The 22,941-nt window shown below is 41.2% G+C and overlaps 1 protein-coding gene across 11 annotated transcripts in view; it reads left to right on the top strand.

Moving 5' to 3' along the window:
• Positions 1–22,937, top strand: part of esyt2b (extended synaptotagmin-like protein 2b) — a 26,619-nt gene extending 3,682 nt beyond the window's left edge. For 5 of the 11 annotated variants that reach the window (XM_086021001.1, XM_086021006.1, XM_086021000.1 and 2 more), the window contains 22 exons: positions 2,039–2,080; positions 2,295–2,429; positions 2,679–2,755; positions 2,876–2,948; positions 4,257–4,346; positions 7,961–8,016; positions 10,839–10,959; positions 12,054–12,230; positions 12,314–12,396; positions 12,654–12,702; positions 13,982–14,071; positions 14,143–14,238; positions 16,444–16,500; positions 17,129–17,203; positions 18,432–18,518; positions 18,604–18,753; positions 19,621–19,982; positions 20,318–20,416; positions 20,701–20,832; positions 20,958–21,063; positions 21,618–21,667; positions 22,522–22,937. In XM_086021001.1, coding sequence (XP_085877127.1) covers positions 2,039–2,080; positions 2,295–2,429; positions 2,679–2,755; positions 2,876–2,948; positions 4,257–4,346; positions 7,961–8,016; positions 10,839–10,959; positions 12,054–12,230; positions 12,314–12,396; positions 12,654–12,702; positions 13,982–14,071; positions 14,143–14,238; positions 16,444–16,500; positions 17,129–17,203; positions 18,432–18,518; positions 18,604–18,753; positions 19,621–19,982; positions 20,318–20,416; positions 20,701–20,832; positions 20,958–21,063; positions 21,618–21,667; positions 22,522–22,666 — 2,352 coding nt within the window. In that variant the 3' untranslated portion in view covers positions 22,667–22,937. Of the gene's footprint in view, positions 1–82; positions 283–2,038; positions 2,081–2,294; positions 2,430–2,678; positions 2,756–2,875; positions 2,949–4,256; positions 4,347–7,960; positions 8,017–10,838; positions 10,960–12,053; positions 12,231–12,313; positions 12,397–12,653; positions 12,703–13,981; positions 14,072–14,142; positions 14,239–14,945; positions 15,048–16,443; positions 16,501–17,128; positions 17,204–18,431; positions 18,519–18,603; positions 18,768–19,620; positions 19,983–20,317; positions 20,417–20,700; positions 20,833–20,957; positions 21,064–21,617; positions 21,668–22,084 lie in introns of those variants that run through there. The other 6 variants (XM_086021008.1, XM_086021007.1, XM_086021004.1 and 3 more) reach the window with 6 other exon arrangements.
• Positions 22,938–22,941: the final 4 nt, after the last annotated feature.

The raw sequence follows: 22,941 nt of genomic DNA, 5'->3' as shown, positions 1-22,941 counted from the left end.
TTGCATTGTGACAGCGATATTGCTTTGATTTGAGTCTATACTGCTTCTTTGTCCTTACCACATTGCATTGTTGCGAAACAGTCAGACAAGGGAGTTGGTGTCCAATCCGATTGGGCTTAATTACATCTGCCGGCGCTGGGTTTATTTATGTGTTTGTTTGTGCGCAATGATCCGTCTCCAGGTTTTGATATACAGTGCCGTAGCTTTCTTGTTTTCATCAGCCTTTTCCACAGCTCGACATAATTGCAAACAGGAAGGATTGAGGCGTTTGCGGTGATTTCAGTAAGAGTTTTTTTAATTTTTTTTTTATTGTATTTCAGTTAGGGTTAGGGACCAAAATCTTGACTCATTCAAGGTTGAACCTTCCCATTGTTCTGGGTATTGGTTGATGCACTGTGTTCCTTTTTTATGCTCACCAGCAGCATTCCACCCTGATCACTAACAGGACTAGGCCTTGTCAAGATATTCGAGAGTCTTCACAGTGGTCAGCCAAGCATTTGGTACCCGGTCTTTCAGTGTGGACACTCAACTTAATCCACCTCTTGATACTACCAACTGTGCCCTGTAAATCATCCGAAGCAGTTGATAATCAATATTTTTCTCTTAACATAAGCAAAACATTAAATAATGCATCATACTAATGAGAGATAGTAAATGCATTAATGTGGGCAGAGTGCAACAGACGTGTTTTCCTAGTGAAAGTTGGCTTGCTCTGACCGACCAATCAGAGCATAGAGAAATGTTATTGTGGGCAAGCTTGCTGGCCCTATGAGGCAAATTTGAACCGGGTGCCGAATAAAAAAAAAAAAAAAAAAAACATTTTAAAAGGTAAGCGAAGCGCACACATGACGATCTGCTGTGTTCTTGTAGCGTGTGTTGTTTTTGAGATGATCAGCACACCCAGGGGCGGAGCCACAATGCGGCTGATGGGTGGGCCTTTAAAAATCAGGGTGGGCCTGAATATTTCTCTCACTGTCCCGACACATTGTATATAGTGTATAAGTAAAATGACAATCTGAATAATATGAAGTTCAGATCTTCCTTAGACAACCACAATTATACCATTCTTAATATTCAATATAATAAAAAAAACACAACCAAACACAAATTCAAAAATAATTTAATAATTGACTAAAAGTATATATTTTTTTCAAGAGTCTCACTGGTTGGGCAGTCTGTCAATGTGGGTGGGCCTGTGCACACCCAGGCTCACCCATGGCTCCGCCCCTGAGCACACCACAGACAATATCGCCATTGAGTGGAGTCGTTGTAGATATATATATCTGACCCGTACTTGTCATCCAGATTCAGAATTTCCTCAAAGTGTCCGTTCTTTTGTTGTTCAACTTAAATCCAGAACACTGCCGTAAAGTTTCAGCATTAGTTTAATAGAAAATGATGTTTACACTGAAAAAAAATCACCCCAAAAATTGCTCTGAAAAATAACATACAGGCATTAAAAATATGATATCATGTCTTATTCAAGGCCAGGATTCAGAGTTCCCCTTCATCTTTTTCTCTCCAGTGTTAGTGTTGATTTTTTTCACCTTCAGCGTTTTGAGTTTCACCTTTGACTGCTTGAAATTTTGCTGGCAGTGTTTTGGCATCAAGGTTAGGGGCTAATGCAAGGTGAGGCTCAGGAAGACCTGATAAATGGAATATGGAAAAATAAGAGAGAGACCACTTCAAAAAAGGATGCTGGGAGAATCTCAACATGGCTCTGAAAAATACATCATATCAAAATATCAAAATACAATACTGTAATTTTTTTTTTAATGTCTGTATTGTAGTTTTCAATGCAGTCTTTTGCCTGTGCCAATATGTATTTTCCCAATGTGATATTCAATGCCAAAATTTAATAGCCCCATAATAAATTGCTTGGCCGCAGTTCTTATGAACTTATTCTGTATTCTATCAAGCGTGGACACATATTTTTTGTGTGTGTCTGTGTCCTTGGACTTGACCTTTTCAAGACATTTTGACATTCATCAGGCTTACGGCCCAACTGTGGGATTTGTCTGCTCTGTTTTCCCTGCAGGTCCACTTCCCGGACGTGGAGCGAGTGGAGTGGCTAAACAAGGTAAAAGAAGCCAGCAGCCGTCTTTTCGAGTTATTCGCCTGAGCGAAGCCACGCCTGTACAGTACATTCCGAAGCTGTTCATAAATATTCATGCCCCGACTTTCATTTATTGCCGTGGGATTCTAACCTACCTAATATACTGCGGCAGTTACTGTACATAGCGATGGCCTTTTCGAATACTAATTTATAATCATTATGACTCTCATACTGGCAGACGGTGAAGCAGATGTGGCCCTACATCTGCAAGTATGTGGAGAAACTCTTCCGCGACACGGTGGAGCCGGCGGTTAAGGAGTCCAATGCCCACCTCAGCACCTTTCGCTTCAGCAGGATCGACATTGGAGACAAAGTGAGCATCCTTAATGGCTACAGTCATTGTATCATTGAGGCTGAGCTGTTTCTGTGCATAAACATGGGGGACTAGTAGTTAGCACGTCTGCCTTACAGTCAGAGGTTTTGGGTTTGAATCTCAGCACTGTTAAACGAAGTCAGTCTTGCAGATTTGTTCCAACACACGGCGTTAGCGCAAGCAGTCCAGACAGACACCGAAGCCACTGAAATGTGAAATGGAAGTTTCGCCCTGTGTGTTGCGGTGTAGCCACTGAGGGTGAACGGTGTGAAGGTTTACTCAGAGAACGTGGACCGACGACAGATTGTCATGGACCTACAAATCAGGTATGAGAATTAATAATTGCGACGAGTGTTTGTGTGGACTGCAATGAAAGGTCAAGTTAGCCAGCAAAGCTATTCCATTGGCAGAAACCTTAACAAATGGCATGTTCACTTGTTTGCCAGCTTTGTAGGTAATACGGAGATCGACGTGGATATCAAACGCTACTACTGCAAAGCAGGAATCAAGAGCATTCAGGTCAGTTTGGGTTTGGAACGCCTGTATGTCGTCCTCGCTCAATCAAAGTGTTTCGCGGCTCTCGTTTGACCTTCACGCGTCTCCTCGGAGATCTAGTTCTATTGCGTCTTTCCCACCTGGAATGTAACCAACAGAGACTCCATAGCTCATTAGCGGCGCTGTCAGGTTAGCCCCACGACAGCGGGCACGTGAGTTACTTCGATCAGACGACTTAGTAAGCAAGAGGGGTTTGTTTTTCTATTCGTTAGATCCTAATAAGGCTCATTTGTTTCACACTACTGCCAAGATACAATTTTTTAGCAGCAAAATTGCAATTGTATTATATGCTATTCACGCAAATGGTATTACCGCTAATAAATTACACCGGCTAATTTTATTACTAATTTACCGAAAAAACTCTTAAATAATGTGAATTGTCAAAGATTTGTGTCTGTTTGTTGGCATGATAGCTTTGCGATACATTTTTTTTCCACACTGGGCTTCAAAGTTACCGCATTTTACTCGGGTGATTATGGTTTTGTAGCCATTGCTACACATGCAAACAACATTAGTATGGTACTCTTACTCTATTTTAACCAAACTTTTCAGCATGAATGTAGAGTCATAAATGAATGACTTATGTTTTGAATTCTGCAAAAACATTGACTACATAATAAGTGTCAACAGGCTAGATTGTAGATCAGTTAGCATGCTCGCTTCAAAACACAAATGTCCAAATACAGTACGTCGTGATTAATTCATTTCCACTGGCAACCGTGCTATGCATGGTGTAAAATGTAGACTATTTTTGTCAATGATACCAATTTTTACTACTATAATTATGGTGTTCATGCAAACAATAGCATTAGATAATTTTAACCAAACTTTTACTAAGTATTGTATTGTACAAAGTGGTGAATGAATGAAAACCAACATATGAGCTCAATTTCCATATATTCAAATATGTTAGCATGCTAACATGGTAGCTGTAATTCATTAAATGTTTGAGTTGCCTATGTGATTCACACCCATGATTGCCACGTTGACGCCACGCCGCAGTATTTTTTTTTAACGTTTTTAAAATCCAAATACAGATTGAAACAGCAAGCATTTGTAGTTGCCTGGTGTCGATGACAGCAGCTGGCATCCTCGAACAAAACACCAGTCCTTTAATCCCCCGTAATTGTCTTAATATGTTATGAATGAGAAGGTGAAGGATGATAACGGGATTGAGTTTCCAACCTACAGGGGGAACGTCAGGGGGCCGGCTTTTTGTGTGTGTGTGAGTGTGAGCGTTTGTGTTAACGCGTTGCTGTTGTAATCTCTCAGATTCACGGCGTGTTGCGTGTGCTGATGGAGCCGTTGCTGGGCGACGTGCCTCTTGTTGGAGCACTTTCTCTCTTCTTCATCAAGAAGCCTGTAAGTTTTCTATATTATTGTATATTTAGAGGGGCAGCAGGGTGGATAGTGGGTAGCACATCTGCATCACACTTCTGAGGTTCTGGGGTCGAATCCCAAGCACTCCAGCTTTCTCCCCCATTCCAAAAACATGCATGAGGAAAATCCGTTGGCAATGGATGGATGGGTTGTAAAAAAAAATACGTATGAATTTTCCTTGATATTCAAACAAACCACAAAACTTGCTACCTTAATGCTAACGCACTGCAAAACACCATAAACAAGCTAATGAAACTAGCATGCATGTTGCGGTAGTTATAACCCTTTGAACAATGGATATTTGAACACAAACAGTGAAGCAATACATGTAGACAGACAGTACTCCAATACTCATAGTCATATATTCTTATTCTTATTCTCTGCAAAGGACAAATAGCATATTTATCTTAGAAGAGTCCATCATCATGTTTTATTTCTTTACATTCTATTTAACTTTATAATTACTTGTAGTAAAGTATAATACCGTAGACTGCTGTTTTTCTGAATAAAAACATGTTCCAAAATATTTGTTAGTATTTAGTGGGAGCATGAAAGGAGTAGTGGCATTTCCACTCATTTCAGCAGGGAACAGTAATTTTAGATACGAGTCTTTTGGGTCACAGAATGAATTAAACTAATAAATCAAGGCACCGCTGTTTTAATAAATAATAAAACAGAAATGTGTATTGCTTTTTAAATAATGCAATTAAATACTGAGTATTGTAACTTTTAATAATGATAAATAATGGATAATTTAAACATTATAATAGGATGAATAAATATTGTTTTTAAAGTGTCTTAAGACCCACCAGCCGCCCCCCAAAAAAAAAAATAAATTGGTTGAACTTCAAATCGTTCCACTTTTGGTGTGCTCCACTGTCTGCATGCACTAAGATTGTGCAGGTGCCCCTAATGAAGTGTCTGGGGAGTGGATGTGCCATAAAATATGGTAGTTCTGCCAATGCGTTATTATCCTGGAGCTCATTACTTTTTCTGTGCTGCTGATCCTTTTTTTTTTTTCCCCCCCTCACAACCACACATCCTAGTTTAATCTCTGTTCACTCTTCCGACACATCGTTAACCACTTCGCCCGTTATAAAAATCCACACTTTTGACCGATTTACAGCAAATGGGAGCACCCAGTGGAGCTGTATAGCAAAGCTTTTAATAGGCAGCCCTACTTCGTCGGCTTTGTCCTCACACCCGCGGCTCGAAATCACCAAATTACTTAAGCTTGCTCAACATTATGTATTTCAATCATACTTCGTCTATATGCCAGGAATGCCAGTCACGTAAAAAAGCAATGCGGCGGATGCTTCTTCACTGCAGCATGCCATAAAAGGTGTGAGCGACAAAAGGAATTTCCAGGCCTTAAGAGGTCTCATGGATCAGTGCGCTCAATATGTCTATGAAAAGAGATTTTTGCAGTGTTTGTTTACATAATGCTGTACAATAAATACAAATATAGGAAATCATATATCAGAATGAAGGGTCCCTAATCAAAAGCACCTAAAGTGGTACACGACCCAAATGTTCTGAAAAAATGTCGCAAAAGTCAAGTTTACTCATTGAAATTCTGAAGGGTGAAAGAATGAACTCCACTTTTGCTGTTTTTTTTATTTTTTTTTATTTCAATGTCATCCTGTTCTTGGGCTCGCATTGCAATTGTCACGGCTCACCCGTTTTCAAGGTGTTGTTGTGTTTTGTTCGCAATGCGAGCCCGAGGGCAGTTGTTACATGAATTTAGTCTGACAGAATGGGCGATATTGGCCAAAATGGCTGCCCTCTGAGATGGAGGAAGATGGATGTATTAATCTGCTTAATTCTTATTCAACGAATGCAATATTTATCCAGAATACCATATTTGGACCAGTGGTGGCATTTTTTTGTTCAGTTCCCCTTTAAAGGTTTTATACTGCAACATTCATGCTTTTTAGTAGCCCGTGTGTAGCGTTTCACAATGTGTGTTAGCATTAAGCTAGTGGACTTCTGCAAGATGAAGCTGATTACTGAAATGTATCTATTATGTATTCATTTGATGTTGTTTTTCAATTGGCCATGTCAATAAACGGCTTGAAGCAGACACTCTTTTTGAAGAACTGTTCGCTATCTGCCAAACTACACACTGTAAAGTGGTATCAAATGAAGTATGGTATCACCACAGCTAATTAAATACAATTCCCGGTTTTAGAGCATCATTTCTGCTAACGTTCAGTTTTCCTCCGTGTCATTTTTTTTTTTTTTTTTTAGTCCACAGAAAGGGAATCTTGCTTCCGCCACCCACAAAACATGTTGCAGTGCTTAATATCTGCTGCAGTGGAGGCATTATGTGGACGGGGAAAGTAGGGTGGGCTCATTAGGCAAATCGTGAAAACTGGTTCAAGTGTGAATACTGTATTGACATCATTCCGTTCGTATTTCTCCATCAGTCGCTGTTATTTTCTGCACGGCTCCACCCATGACGCCGACGTTCAATTAATTGCATTTTGCTCATTATAACCTAGCGTTTAATGTGTTAATGAGGCCCTGAGGAGGGCTGCTTCAGCTGTTATTAATAATTGAAACAGCTGTTTCCACGTGAGAATTTACGCCCACTGCCCCACTTGTGGCTATGGCTCATAAACTGCAGCCAAAGGATATCGCAGCAGTGTTGTGAACACTCACTGGATGCTTCATTAGGTACACCGTCGCAGTCTAGTAAGAGATCCAAATGTGTGTTAGAGTGATGCCTTGAGAAGCAAGTTCAATTTGCTGCGTCATCACGTTTGTAACGCAAAACATTCCCCATTGAAATGAATGGAAATGCACTTAACGCATTCACTGCCATTGACGAATTTACCTGTGTTTTCACAGTCCAGCCATTTAATCCCCGGAATTTATTTGTATTTTTTTCACATTTTTTTCAAACATTCGGTAAAAGAGTCAATGAGTTAAAGTGGGCCGGCCCGCCAGCAGCGAAAATCCAGCCTCCTCTCAAAAAACAACAACAAAATTGTGATTTAAAAAATAAATAGCACTTTGTAATATTGTAATTTATAAAACATACTGTAATGAAATAATTTTACATAGATGTAAATAAGTACACAAGTAAACTAGAGTGATCACTATACATTAAAGTAATGCTATTCTATGCAGCAAGAATAGTCAGTGGCATTATGTGACAACTTTATATGGATCAACAATGCTTTACGTACATGCAGAATAACAAACATGAATGATGAGTTAAGTAAACAGGAATGTAATTACTAACAAATATGGTCAATGTTAAAAAACACAATAATATCAAATAGATACATATGAACTCTCTGTGTACTACATCATTGTAGTAGTAATGCAGTGAAACACTTATTTAGATGTCTATGAACTGAGCAAGCTGAAATAAGTCCGACTTGTGCCCATTAATAATAAATGCATGCAGTCAATGAGCCATTGCAGCCAACTATCCACATAAGCCTTGATTTATCGATTTATGTTACGCTCTTCATTATACTGGATCTGCAGGGCTTGTTGGCTGGAGTGGGAGTCAAGTTGTGAATGGAAAAGCAAAGCAAGTGTGCAATTCAATTAAAAGGCTCTCCGTCTTGTTTTTATCGCAGCTTCTCGACATCAACTGGACGGGCCTCACTAACATACTGGACATTCCCGGGCTCACGTAAGTCGCTCTGCTTGTCACCTAAAATCGGCGAAATACAAGTGTTGTTTTTTTTTGTTGGTTTTTTTTGGGCGGAAAATGAGATAATAGCTGAACGAAGTCTCCCTTCTGCCAGTGGGAATGTCCGAGCTGATGGGGAAGTCAATGGATTGTAATTAAGGAGTCTAATGCAGTTACTCATTACGGTAACAGTAGTTTGCCAAAGCATGTAAGGAAAATTTAAAAATCTTTCTTTGAGGTCATAAACAAAGAACCTTGAATATTGTCTCTGAGGAAGACAGTATGAACCTAACCTTATTACACAGATATAATATTGAGCCAATATTTTCCATTCCTTGCGGTCACATTTATTGAATGAGAGTTCTTAAATTTGCCGTAAAAAGGCTCTTAAAAAGTTGGTCTTCCATAAACCTGAAGATAAATGTTTTTCCCCACCAGGCAATGGGCCCATTTTAGTCTCGAGAAAGCCCCTTGAAGACTGCACACAAAATGAAGAGGAAAGCAACAAATGCTGAGCCTATACTGTATTACGATGATATGCAAGTTAAATTTGTTTTTCCTAACAGTTCCAGTAAGAGTTGGAATCGTAACAGTCGAAATATTTAGTTATTGTACTTAAGTCCATTTTTTGGAAGTATCCGTATATTATTTTTCTGACCACTAATTTTTTTTTTTTTTTTTTTTTTTTTTATAACTCAAGTACAGCAGCTGAATTGGTACTTTTGTAGTATCTGTACTAGACTGCATGAGTACTTTTGCCACATCTGAGTGTGGCAGGAATGTTGGCACAAAACTACTTGCTGCCCTTTTGTGATGTCCTTTGTGGGGGTGAAAAAGATCAACGTAGCTTGTGCAATACAATACTCCTGTGTGTGTGTGTGTGTGTGTGCGCGTGCGTGCGTGCGTGTGCGTGTGTGTGTGTGTGTAGACGTGTTTGTTGTTGGGGTGGTCACGTGAAAGGCAGTGTTGGCCGGTGAAGGAGAGGTCGTGGTGGTGAAACTTGACAGACAGCATCAGCTGGCTGCACAGCGCGTGGCTGTAATGTTATTATGCAACACGTGCGCAATTAATAATGTAACAATGTGTTTATTACTGTGGCGGTGCAGTAGTTCTCCGTAATGTGCTAAGTTTTATTAGAATGAGATGGCCCATCCAGGGATGTTTTTTGGGGGGTGAAAAATACATACATACACAAAATACACACATAAAATACATTAAAAAAATATCTCAAAATATAAACAATTTCAACAATGAAAAAAAAAGATCAAAATGAAAAATTAAAAATTCCTTAGTCCCTCTGACATTCTAGACTAAATTGGTAACAAACCCGGCAAGAAACTGAGCATTCGCCTGTCACACTTTCTGTGCCGTTACCTTGGCGGCAGACGGGCGGAAAACGGTAATTGTAATTAAATGGAATCCATTGATATTCTGACCCTTTGTCCTTGAAACGTCACTTAGCCGTTAGTAAAGGCTAACAGTTGACATTTACGTGCTTCGACATTTAGACCGTTGCTGATTTGATCAAATCGATCAGAGACATGGGACATTATTAAGATCAATACAGTATTTGGATGAGGGCCCACTTTGCTCTTTTGGAGCTCTTAAGAGAAGAAGAAGAAGCTGCTGAAATAATAATGTTACCTCTCCTGTCAGCTTGATCTGACTGCATTTCCCCCCCGCCCCCCCCATTCGCTAATCCATCTGATTTCATTGTAAAACATTTCCTATATTTAATTAAGTGTGCTTGGAATGGCAAATTGGCCACTCAATGTTTGGGAACCAATACTCGTCTTTTTCTTAGCCTCTAGAGCATTCTTGAAGCGGCAAATTTATTGCAGTGATTAAAATCAGGCTAAGACGCCGCCCTCACTAGACGCCGCATTGAATCTGTCCCGACTGATATATTAGATGACTTGTCAATGCGTTGTTTTGTTGTTGTGCTCATTTTGTTTATTTGTTTTGGAGTCTTTTGGAGGTAATTACCGGCAGTTCTTCAGATGACTTTCATTAGATGGTACAGTGGATGGACAAGAGATTGTAACATCCGTCTTGAATGTGCTGTTTCTTCACCTGTGTAGACGTTTCCTACTTACAGAGCTTTGTTGGCATCATTTTTATGGCATTTCAGAAAGAGCGGAAAACCGTGAATTTACACTTATAGGGGTGGCGGACATGAACCCCTAAAATTGAGTCAGTAGCGCCATGCTGAATTTTGGAGACATTCCAGCCTCTGAAGCTAGTTTTATTTGGCAACATGGACATTTGTAGGCATGTTTATCGCGAGTAGATTTCACATGAAAGTCAACAAACCATGCTGGAAAAGACAACCGATGTCTTCCATTTTGGTTTGAAGAGGCCATTTCAGAATCATTTTGACCATTTCTAGGTGTCCTTCAAATACAAACTTTTTTTGGAATCTGAGTTTTGGTCATTGCGTGCGGTGGTCCAAGCACCCCGTTGGTAGCACTTTGTTCCCTATTTTTCGAAATTGGCAAAGCGCATATTGGTGAAAACCAGTATTTACGGATTTTAAGGGTCCCGGATGCATCCGACTGGCAGCAAATTTTGCTCACCTCCATAACAACCACACATCAACTTGGGACCTATGCTGCGACACATTCCAGATCAGCCATTTCAGCTGGAAGACATTTTTCTCAGGGTTACGATCCCTTGTAGATGGAGACCCGTCGGCGGGAGCCTTCATGCCCGAGCTAAAATGAGATTAGAGGAGAATATTTATAACCTGGGGGGGTTTACTTTTTGAACAGTCTTGTTCGTAAATAATACATGGCCTTCTGTTTGTATTGCTTTCCTCACAGCGGCCTGTCCGACAGTCTGATTCAAGACATCATCTCGTCCTATCTGGTCTTACCCAACCGGGTTACCATCCCGCTGGTTGGAGACGTGGAACTGGCCCAGCTTCGCTTCCCCATGCCGAAGGTACCGGAGGAATTCGGTTGTATTCCTGTGGTTGGTTTGGTGAAATAAAGCGCGGAGAGTCTCCGTCACTGAAATGCAGCGAAATGATGCAGAGGGTGAATGCGCCGATTGATCGTTGCCAACAGCTTCTCAAAATATCCCCAATCTCGCCTTAATTATGTTTCCTATCTTTGTGGCAGTCCGTTTCTTCCTTGACAACCATGCCATGTTTTTGTGGTTCAATAAAACAAATATTGTAAGTGGAGGTCTTGCAACCTGACACAGGGTTGCAATTTTTCTATTGCAGCATGACAGTAGATGGTCTACTTGAGTCGTATTTACTCGCCTCGCTCGGTGTGTGGTGGGCATGATTTAGAAGCTGGAAAACTGAATTGTGAACAGGGCTCTTGAATCCTGACGGGGCAAAGTGAAGAACCTAAATGTTTATGTACCAAACTGAACCACCAACACGGTGTGTCAAGGCCTCGTTCCCGTAACCATGACAACAAGTCGAACACTCACTGGCAACAACCTTGATTGAGACGCTTGAATATGTACGTCCCACTTCAATCATTAAATTCATTAGTGAAAATATCAACTCATTACCGCTCACTTAACTTATTCACTGCCAGACCCTGTGTTGCCCTAACGTTTGATAAAAATTGAAAATATAAATAAATTCCTGGGATTGAATGGCTGGACTGTGAAAAGACAAGTCAATTTGTCAACGGCAGTGAATGAGTTAAAAAGGAATAATGAAGCTAGGCTGTTGTAGGCCTTTGCTGGCATGAAAAGCCAAAGCAAGAAATGAAGTGAGCACTATAAAATTAGTCGATATATCGGAACAACCCTGGTGCAAAACAGCCCTGTGCAGTTCTGATGAGAAAGACTAAAGTTTGTGAATGCATTTTAAGAGAAACATTATGATGAAGTATTTGTTTGTACTTTGAAGATAGGGGTTAAAATTTGGCATAAGGTTCTTTGTTTTAGAGTTGAAACGATAGGATTACGGGATGAGGATTTTAGGTCTGCAGGTTTCGGGGTGAGGTCTGTGAGTTAGGATCAGAGCAGTAAGGGATTAGTTCATCTGTAATGTGTTCATCACGTCTTTTTAGGGTGTGCTTCGGATTCACTTCTTGGAAGCCCAGGATCTGGAGGGCAAGGATAAATTCTTGGGCGGGCTCATCAAGGGCAAGTCGGACCCGTACGGCATCCTGCAGATTGGCAATCAGCTCTTCCAGAGCAAGACCATCAAGGAGAGCCTTCACCCCAAGTGGAGCGAAGTTTACGAGGTGACAAATTGCGGATGTGCGTTTTTTATGAAGCTGCTCGTCGTCTGTTTGCATCGAGAGTCAACAATTATTGTCCCTGTCAGGCTTTGGTTTACGAGCACTCGGGTCAGCACCTCGAGATAGAGTTGTTCGACGAGGATCCAGACAAAGACGATTTCCTGGGAAGGTGCGTTTCCCCGGGAAGGGATCGGCATCATTTACCACGTCTCCAAATATCGCTGCCGTGCTGTGGCCAATTGCAAAGACTGATTTTCTGTCTTTGCCAATTTCCCCAATTTAGCATCGTGCTTCAAATTTGGTAGCAACCGGCCAAAATCTGTTACGCTCAATTTTTAAAGTACACATGGAAATAGTCAAATCGACCCTAAAAACGAAGACTGACTGGTCGCTTTTTTTTTTTTTTTTTTTGTCGTTCGCCCACAGTCTGATGATCGACATGACTGAGCTGCACAAAGAACAGAAGGTGGACGAGGTGAGCTTTGTTTTCCTTCTTCCCCCTCCTTTCATTTGTGTCTTTGAAAGGATCACTTTCACAACATCAGCAAATGTGTCGAGATATCGCCCTCGTGTGTGTCTCTGTTGAGTGAGCATTAAAGTCAAGCCAGTCGGCTTTGAATAGACAAGAGGGAATAATGAGGCAGCGACAGCTAAATCCACCTACAGCCTTTATTTTTTCTTTTTTAGTTTTTTTGGGAACTCAACTGTTTTGCCTGAAAATATCACAATGATGAAAAGTGCCTTAGCTGAGGTCAGGGGCAAATGGTTTGGAACTAAGTTGAGTTGCAAAGGAATGAGAGACGGTTTGGACATTTACACCAGTTTATGCATCACAGCAAATCGTAGCATTATTGTATTTCTGAACTAGGATTTTTTTTTATGTCTGCATCGCAGGAACCATTGTCAAAATTTAGTTCCAATGAACTTTATCAAGACCAAAAGAAGAACCTGCTCGGGTTCTTATACTTTTGAATACTTTTGAGAGGTCCAGGAACCTTTGGGGTGGAGTCTTCAGTAATGGACATATGTGATTGTTACCATTTAGTTCTAGAAATTACTCGTACCAAGAACTAGAAGTTCCTGGAACATTCTACCGATGATTTTGTCTTTGGTCCTCTGGTGGGAAAATCCAGATTTTTAGAATGCGTATTGGGAAAATGAGATGGGAGAATATCTCTCCGAATGTACTGGACGCCTTTTTCTTTTCAGGTACTTTAATTTATGATTTTAATTTGTTCCCTGAGCATGCTCATAACTGCAAAAATTGTACGTCATATTGTCTTTCCCCGTTGAAATTTATAGAAATGCCATTGAGCTATACAGTAATTAAATAGAATGAAAAGAAATAGTTTGTTTGTCACTTGTTTGTGTACCTTGATCACCACTAGGTAGCAAGATGAACACACTCACAACAGATCAATAAGCTGCATGAATTAGTCGTTTTTTGCAGAGGATAAAGAATATATTCCTGAGTATTGTGTGTTGCTGCACCGTTTCTATTCAAAGCTCCGTTGCTTTGTGCTGCAATGCTCGTAAGATACATCAAGGCACACGATACATCTGGACTCTTTGAACGTTGGGTTGGATTTAAGTTTAGCCTGGGTCGTTGGCAAGAGTCACGGAGAGCCTTCGCTGTGTGTCTTTGTTTAAATCACCTTGAAAATTGTTACAAGTCCAATGGTGGCCTTGGTGCTCATTAATGGGTCAGCCAAACGACTTGTTTAATCCCAAATATGTTTTTGTGTGTTCGGCAGTGGTTCGACCTCGAGGAGGCGCCAACCGGGAAGCTCCACTTGAAGCTGGAGTGGCTGTCCCTGCTGTCCACGCCCGAGAAGTTGGAGCAGGTACGCGAGCGGCTCCGTCCCGCGCCGTCAATTGCCCATTGTCTGACTGGGCCTGGTCTCGGACCAATCAGGTGCTGCGAAGCGTGCGAGCAGACAGGAGCCTGGCCAATGACGGCCTGTCGTCGGCACTGCTGGTCGTCTATTTGGACTCGGCGAAGAACCTGCCAGTAAGAAAAGTCATACATAAACACACACACACAACCAGTTGAGTAGGAAATGCCCACTTGTTCAAATAAAAGGCATGGGTCCGTGTTGCCACAAAGCTTAAGATTCCTCTCCCGTTTGCAGGCTGTGTTCTTTGGTTTCCGTGACGACTGAACTCCACCTGAACCCGCGTGTAGCAATCCGGTCTCCTTTCCTTTACGATCGGCCGCTTAATCGTATGGATGTACTTTTGCTTAAACCCGACCTTTTGAAAGCAGATTTAAGCTCGAGCTGTTTTCTTCTCGTTGAGCCACCGTTTGGAATGCTTGAGCACCGTTGAAAACAATCAGCCATAAATGGTAAACAGTAATATCCCAGCGTAGTTTATCGTGAGTGAACCAGTAAGTGTGTAACGCAATGGAAGTGTAATTACCTTTAGGCCAGTGTTTATCAAAGTGTGATTTGTGCAACTCAGTGTTTTTTCAAATTAGTGGTAAGCCTTAAAGGCGGGAAAAAGGTAAAAATATGATCGAGGTAAAATTTCAAAGCCCCAGACATGACATGATTGGGGAAAACAATCTAAATTGTGGATATAACGTGCAAACAAAATGCTGATTTGTGAACAGGTCACACTAATGGAAAACGTTTTGAAATGTTCTATTTTTTTTTTTTGTTTCCTTGTGTCACACCTCTTCATCCTCATGGTCTCTCCTCCGCCCCTCCCCCCAAGAGCATCTTCAGCGGCAGCTTAGGCTGCGGCAATTTAAGCGAGAGACGAGCGTCTGGCCTGGTGTTTTGCGAGAGCAACAGCTCCGAGTATCGCACCATCGGCGTGAGTGGTTTAGCATGTCGGTTGTGTTTTGGCTGCACGGCCTGGCGACTAATCGGTTGGCTTGGAGTGACCATAAACAGTTGCCATTAATATCGATCGTAATATGACAAGAAAATTGGGAATGTCTACTATATTTATTGTGATAATAAAGAGACCGTCTCGTTCAGTTATTCTCTAACTTTTTATACTTAGTGCCACCTTAAAAAAAAAAAAGTAACGCTCCAAATACCACGTTAAAAAAAAAAAAGGTTTGTTACACTCATTGTCATGGGTGATGCAATAAATAAGCCGATGATCTGACTAAGCAGGGTAATAGGTGTCAATGAATCTGATCTTTGTGGCTGACCAGTTCCTTCTGCACTGGAGCTTTCCAGCGATCCATTTTAAAACAATGGCTAAATCAAATTTGCAGTATCTATCGCTGCTGTTTTCATTCGTTACTGTCCCCAAAAACATCCAGATTTTCAATCTTGATCTGACATAATCCCGCACGGCTCCTGCACGTGAGGGACGAGGGCGAGTTTTACAACACTGCTTTGTCAGTGGAGCATTCATTAGTGTTGCTAGGTTCGTTCTCAAGATATTTTCAACACTTTGTTGATTAATGAAAATTTAAAAAAACATGACGTAGGGAAAGACTGAAGTATCAATTTGCATAAAAATATGAAATCGACCATATTTGGACATACGTTGTTTCTGCCCGATGGCACCAATGTGTAGTATTATTTGTTGCCACTGCAACATTATGCACAATTTGCAGATTGACACTTTGCCCATGTATAGGATTTTTAAAAAATGATTTAATTAAAATGTTTTCCTCATAAAGTTAAAAACAAAATGTAATTTACAGGTTACAAAACATATCGTTCTTAAAAATGAAATGCAACTGTATTGAACATAAAAGTGAAATACAACTGAACTGCACTGAGGCATCATTCTGTGGCATACCACTAGAGGGACTTTTATAATTGATTTAAGTTCTTCAAAAACCTTACATTCATATTTTTTAAATGCGGGATGCGATTCAAACACAGACCCTTTTGACTGTAAAGCAGATGCGCTAACCACTTATTGCCTGACTGGAACCATTACAGAACTGAATAGAATAAGCCGTTATTCGTGTCACACTGGGGGCATGGTGGCTAGAATTTAAATTAAGGACCCCCTGTTTTATGGTTCTTTATTATTAATTTTCAAGACTGATTTACACTACGTGATTCATAACAGGAAAGAGCTAGTGGCAGCTTGTTCTACTGGCTGCCAGCGAGACTAGCCTGTTAAAAACATTCATATCATTCATCTTTTTCGACACGTTGCCCAACTTCCATCCCGCTAACCGTTGGGTGTGATTTTTTCTATTTGTCTCCCCTCCAAATCTCCTCTTTGGCTTTAAAAGAACAACTTGTCCGATTTCACCTGTGACGGGTTGAAGCAGGTCTTTAAAGCCTTGAAGGTAACGTGGGATGGGAACACGCACACCACATGACGGGCACACGCGCTGCGCCACCGTCTTGAATCGTTCTGATATGCATGGGTGATGTCATCTTGCATGCTTTCAGCCTTTCAGCGCTTGCATGTTCAGCACTCTTATACTTTATCTACTTTGCTTGCATTGTATTCAAACTAGTTGGTTCTACACACTTATTTTTGTCGCATTTAGCTACTGTAGATATTATGTAAGGTAACTTCAATAATAGGATTGAAGCAACTAGGTGAATGTGGTCATGACGAATTTCAAATGGAATATACAATACAACTTTATTTATATAGTGCAGTTTGAATAACCAAAATATTTACAATACAAAAAATCACTGACCAAATATATTTAAACATATTTTGAAAATGCATATATGTCGTGCATCACAGTAAGTCCCTTAGCCTTTAGTACATTATCATTTGCATTAAGATAAGGCAGAATATATAATGCCTTAAGCTTGCTGAGCATATTTTATTCATGGCAAACCTCTCAGATCTTGCATGAAAATATGTGACTGTCGTCTTGCATGTGCAGTGGTGGTTGGTAGGTTCTAAGAAATGCAATACAATGTGTTGATATCGATCTCCTCTGATTCTTTCCGTAGTCGGCAAAGAAGAGCAGCAGCGAGCCGAGCCCTTACGTCCAATTAACCATCGGGCACAAGATGCAAGAGAGCAAGGTGGGTCTCGCCTTCGGCCCATTGTGTTTGAAACATTGATTATGTTCAATGTATGCTCGAGTGGATTGCTGAAGTTTTACAATAGCTCGGGCGGCTTTGAACTTGGAATCGATGCGGCGTGCCCGTAGGCGGCTAACATCCGTCGTCTGTCAAATTAGGAGAGAGCGATGACGTACAAATAACCTGCGTGAGGAAATGGTGAATTAGCTTTACTGACACAGCTTTCTATGGCTGCCGAACAACGGTGATTTTAAGAATGAATTATTTCACCAATCATCCCATTGATTACCTTGATAAAATTGTAATTAGCGTCATTGAATAGCAAAATGTGCATGTGAAGTGTAGTTATTATTGTTGCCCACTTGGGGTCGGAATCTTGACATTCAACCTTATAATATTTGTGACTTTGAATGTGTGTGGCTTTATAAGGTGGGGCCTGGCCTGGTGAGTGACGTGGGAGTCAGCGAATGAGATTGTAGAGTTGGCTGTTGTGAGCTCAGGTTAGCGGCTGGCTGTTAACTGGCTAACTGTTAGCCTAACTGCATGTCGAGTGTTTCATTGTGTGGTCCTGTGTCATTGTCTGATAACGTGTTGTCATATGTAGGGCTCAGCCAATTAATCGGACGGCCGATTTAATCGGCTGATACTATTTAAAAAAATAAATATAAGATAAAATGAATACATCTGCAGATTTTTTGGGGGGGCTGATTCGTTGTTCTTTTACATATTGTATTTACATATTTAAACATAATAATAATATGATGACATTCGAAAACCCTGAACCCCCATCCCCCACCCCCCCAGCCCCCCAAAACACACAGAATCCATATCGGTCGGGCCCTAGTCATATGTCTCCATGTGTCACGTGTCGCGTGTGATCATGTGTTGTCATCCGTGGTCATGTTTCATTGTGTGGCATTGTGTACATAGCTTCACATGTTGTGTGTGTGGTAGCGTGTCAAGCGTCCCTGGGATCTTTGAAAGGCCATTTACAATGTAAAAGTTGTCATTTTTTGTACAAATGGTATTGTTTGCGATCATGGGCTCCTTATTATTGTGAAGGCAGATTTCAGAAGTGTGGATCTTATCAGACTGTATAGGCTCGCCTGGCAAAGTGCTGATAGTCAGTGAGAAACTTTAATGAAGCTTTTCTAATGAACTGTGACAACTTTAAATTAGCAGCTCCACTGCACTTTTTAAGAAAACGACTTCCTGTCTGTTCTTAAAGATCCGCTACAAGACCAAGGAGCCATTGTGGGAAGATTCCTTCTCATTTCTGGTGCACAATCCAAGGAGACAGGAGCTCGAGGTGGAGGTAAGAAGAACCCGATTTTTGGAGTTTATAGCTATGCACCAATTTTTGAATGCGATTCTCTGACATCGTCTCCCTGCTGCTGCAGGTGAAAGACGACAAGACCAAGTGCACCTTGGGTAATCTGACCGTGCCTCTGAGCGGCCTCCTGGCCGAAGAGGACATGACGCTGACGCAGTGCTTCCCACTCAAGAACTCCGGTCCCAGCTCCAGCATCAGATTTAAAATGGCCTTGCGGGTAAAAGTGGTCCGGTACACATTCATTTTAAACAAACTATAGCCTTTAAAACAAGGCTGGGGGGGGGGGGGGGCATTTTGAGGACTTTCCTCTAATATGCATGTCGACATATTTTGATAATTCAGCCCCCGTTGCCTGGCCAGTGTTCCTTGGCAACATGAAATTACTGTTGGTAGGCATGTCTGTCACAAGCAGGACAACAAATAGGTTTGAAGAACCCATTCCTGAAATGAGACAGGAAGTCTGGCATTTAATTTTGAAGCGGCCATTTTAGGTTTCAGTTACCTATGGGCAAAGCATGGCGTCAAAGTCTAATGATCATTTGGAGGTTTGGTGATGAAAAAGGGGTTCATTGTTGTTTGCAGCTTCAATCTGTTTTTAGAATTCTCTCGAGGAATGGCCGTAGTTTGCCTGGCCTCGCGACAATAACATGGCAGTTTCTTCAGAAAAGTCTGAAAAATGCCTTTTTGTTGGTATTTGGTGTCAAGGAAGACTTTTATGTCAGGGAGGAGTTAAAAAGATACACAGTCCTTTGCTCGGTTGTGTGGCTATTGAGAAGACTCTTTAAGCCATTTTTAAGGGAAATGTTGTAAGATCAATTGGAAATGCACATTTTGGGAGCGGTTTGTCAGTTACTTGCGCTTTTCTCTATTGGCAACATGAACAGCGGGGATTTATTTTCATGCTGTTTCAAGGAATGAGTCATTGTACTGCTCCAGTGGCCTTTCTACCGCGTAATTACACATGACTCAAGAAAATCTTTGAAATACATTGCTGGGTGAAATGAAATTGCCCTTTCATGAGTGTAAAACAAACCTTTTAATATTGATTGAATCAATACTCCCATGTTTCATTTCTCCTCATTAGATCCTATCGCTGGAGAAGCAGGTCTCGTCAGACCAACCTTCCTCGGTCCGGGTGCGCAAGTCCAGTCTACCCCACCCGTCCGCCTCGACGAGAGCGTCCACCTTTGACTCGCCGCCGTCCCGTTCGCCCACCCCGCCGCCTCCTCCGCCCCCGCCCGCACACGCCTCCTCCCTCACGCTGCATCACCGGGACGGCGAGCCGTACGCCGCCAGCCCCCTGCGCAGCGTCTCCAGCCTGTGCGTGGGCATCTCGGCCTCCCAGAAGCACCTGGCCCACAACGAGTCCACGCCCAGCCTGGCCTCGGACATCTCTCTGCCCTTCGCCAGCCTGGAGCTCCAGCAGAGGCTACGACAGCTGCACAAGTAAAATGACTCATCTATTATTTATGTTTTATCAATTTGTTGACGTTTTTCTATATTGCCAAACAACTCTCTTTACTTTATTCCAATGTTATTACCTCCACCAAGGTGTCCATTGACATTTTTAGCAAGCAGATTTATGCACCCAAATGAGGACAATTCATTTATTTTTGTCATAGACAGATTTTTTATATATATATGTATATATATATATGTATATATATATATGTGTATATATATATATGTATATATATATATATGTATATACATACATTACATACAAAGGCCTTGGCTGTTGTCTGACTGACTGAGTTAATGCGTGGTGTGTTTACGTACAGCGGCTCTACCACCAGCCCGTTTCCCCTGGGTGAGGTCCATCTGACCGTTCGACACAGCGGCCAACGCAACAAGCTCATCGTGGTGGTTCACGCGTGCCGGTAAGCTTGCAAAGTGACGGCAAACGCTTAACGTTTGACTCTCATCCGGTGCGGCATCCGCTTAAGACCACGTAAGGCCTCGCTGTTCCCATTTTATTGTTCGCACAATGAGAACAGGTGAGCCCCATTTGAAGTCTGCTGCTAACCAAAACAGGAGCACTGACTCAATGCACATAAATTCAGCGTGGAATCTTTGCCAGTTCATACACTAAACTCTGTGTATGTGGCACATGGACACGCCACCATACACAATTTTTGTCTTGTGTGTGTGTGTTTTTCCTCAGAAATTTGATAGCCTTCTCGAAAGACGCCTCGGACCCCTTCATCCGCCTCTACTTGCTGCCCGACAAGAGCCGCACGGGCAGGAGGAAGACCGGCACCGTGAAAAGGAACCTCAACCCCGTTTACGATCAGACGTGAGTTTAGCATATTAGGACCACGTGTTAGCTTGTTTACAGCAGTTTGTTTTTGGTGGGTAGGCAAGAGATTTTTGGTTAGATGTTTTTATTTAGCGCGAACGGATTTGTGTGTGTACTTGCAGGTTTGAATTTAGCGTGTCAATCGTGGAGCTCCACAGGAGAACTCTGGATGTCGCCGTAAAGAACGGAGGGAACATCTTGTCCAAACACAAAGGCCTCTTGGGAAAAGTGATGAATGTTTCCTCTTTTGTATATGTGTGGCTGTTTATTTTTTTAGAATAAGAATCATCATAATTTCCAGAGCTGGGCATCGTCCCTCCGTCCCCGAGTTCCTGTCCTGCATATTTAATTGACCCACGTGGTCCCAGTCGGTACGAGTGAGCCAAACGGCATTAAGAATGGACCACGTCACATTCAGGTTCTGCACTCCTGACATGCGGCCAAGGAAAAAAATTTAAATAAAACACTTGTGTATCTTGCAGTTCCACAGACCTAATGACATGTCTCAAATTCGTTTTATTTATCGATCACCACACTGTGCGGTGTGTCAGTTGTTTTTGTTTAATAATTTTTTCTTTGTTTGGAGGCGTCTGCTCGTGCGGCGCCCGCGTGTGACGTGAAAATTACGTTCTCAACGCCGAATGGCTGTCGCCGACGAGGGACGGGCCGAGACCACACAGGTCGATTTTAATATGCACGAGGGGAACTCTGAGACGGAGGGATGATGCCCAGCTCTAATTATTTTTAGGCTGCCATGTAAAAGTTACCTATTACAATTGCAGGTGCTGGTCGATTTAAGTGGAGAAGATATCGCAAAAGGATGGACGCAATGGTAAAGTTGCATTTAATTGTATAGTTTAAAATCATATTTTATTATTTTATATCATCTGATTATGATTGGGCAACGTCAGTTTTAATGTTACAACGCCACATATACAGGACATAGTGTACAGGATTACATGGTCAAACGGTAAGAAAATAACAAAAACAAAAAAACAATTGTAAAAAAGTTCAAACCACCTTGTTGAAAAGATGACACCATTTAAAAACAATTTCAGAAAAATAAACCATTTTTTGTAAACACCTCAATCTAAACCTATATTTAATCTTAAATTTTAAATTAAATAGCATATTTTAATTTTACATTTTATATAATTCAATTTAAGTTTAAATTCAAAATTTAATTTTAAGTCTAAGTTTTGGGGGTTTATTTCCCCCCAAGTCCAATAAGTCATCATTTTTCTTGTAGGTATGAGCTGAGCGAAGATGGATTGTCATCGCAAAGAAGTATCCAAGACACAATCACATAGTGACTTGTGCTGATTTGAACCATTTCATTTCTGTACTGTAGATTTTTGACATAAAGAATAATTTCAGCATGCGTTTTCCCATGATTTTCCCATACTGACTGTTGTCGGCGCATACAAATATTGTAGCATATTGTAATCTTATTGAAAGGTCTTGTCGCCGTTTGTGATGTTGCTCGTACGTAACTTAGCAGGGCATTAAAAAAAAAAAAAAGTGACAAAATTCTTACCAAAGGAACAGAATGAATCCCGCAAGTCCGCCAAGTAGCAGTTGTTTATATTTTGTCCTGCAGTGGATGCTTTGCCTTTTATTTATATATATTTATTTTAATTTCAAACATGGAATGCACATCAAAGTGAATGCTTTGTCTATTTTTAGGTGGACTTTGTGCAATATTGTTTTGGACATGCATGGTCTCCATGGCGAGGACCTTTTGTGGGCATTTTATAGGGCTGTAAATGATGTAGAAAAAAAATATACATACTTGAATTTGGGGTTTGGAAGGGTTTCAGACCAGATGTGAGACAAGAAACAAGACTATAGAGACAACTGTTCATGTGTGTTTTTGAATATGCAGGGCTGCTAGCAAACTGTTAAGATATTAAAACAGAGGTTTGTATGTTTTTTTGCCATGCAGTTTTGACTGCTTGTGTTTATTGGAGCTTTTTAATCTATCCTGTGCCTTAAAAAAAAATGTAAAAACCTCACCACCGTGTAATTTTTGCCTTCTTAAAGTTATTGATTTCGAATGACGTGTGGCTTTTTGATGAATAAATGGTTTCCTTTGTGAAAAAGATG

This window comes from Filicampus tigris, chromosome 21 (assembly GCF_054856515.1).
Source record: "Filicampus tigris isolate MCC_2025a chromosome 21, RoL_Ftig_1.0, whole genome shotgun sequence".
In the NCBI taxonomy this organism is placed as follows: Eukaryota; Metazoa; Chordata; class Actinopteri; order Syngnathiformes; family Syngnathidae; genus Filicampus; species Filicampus tigris.
The sequence above is the reverse complement of the archived record's forward strand: the minus strand, read 5'-3'. Positions and strand labels throughout refer to the sequence as shown.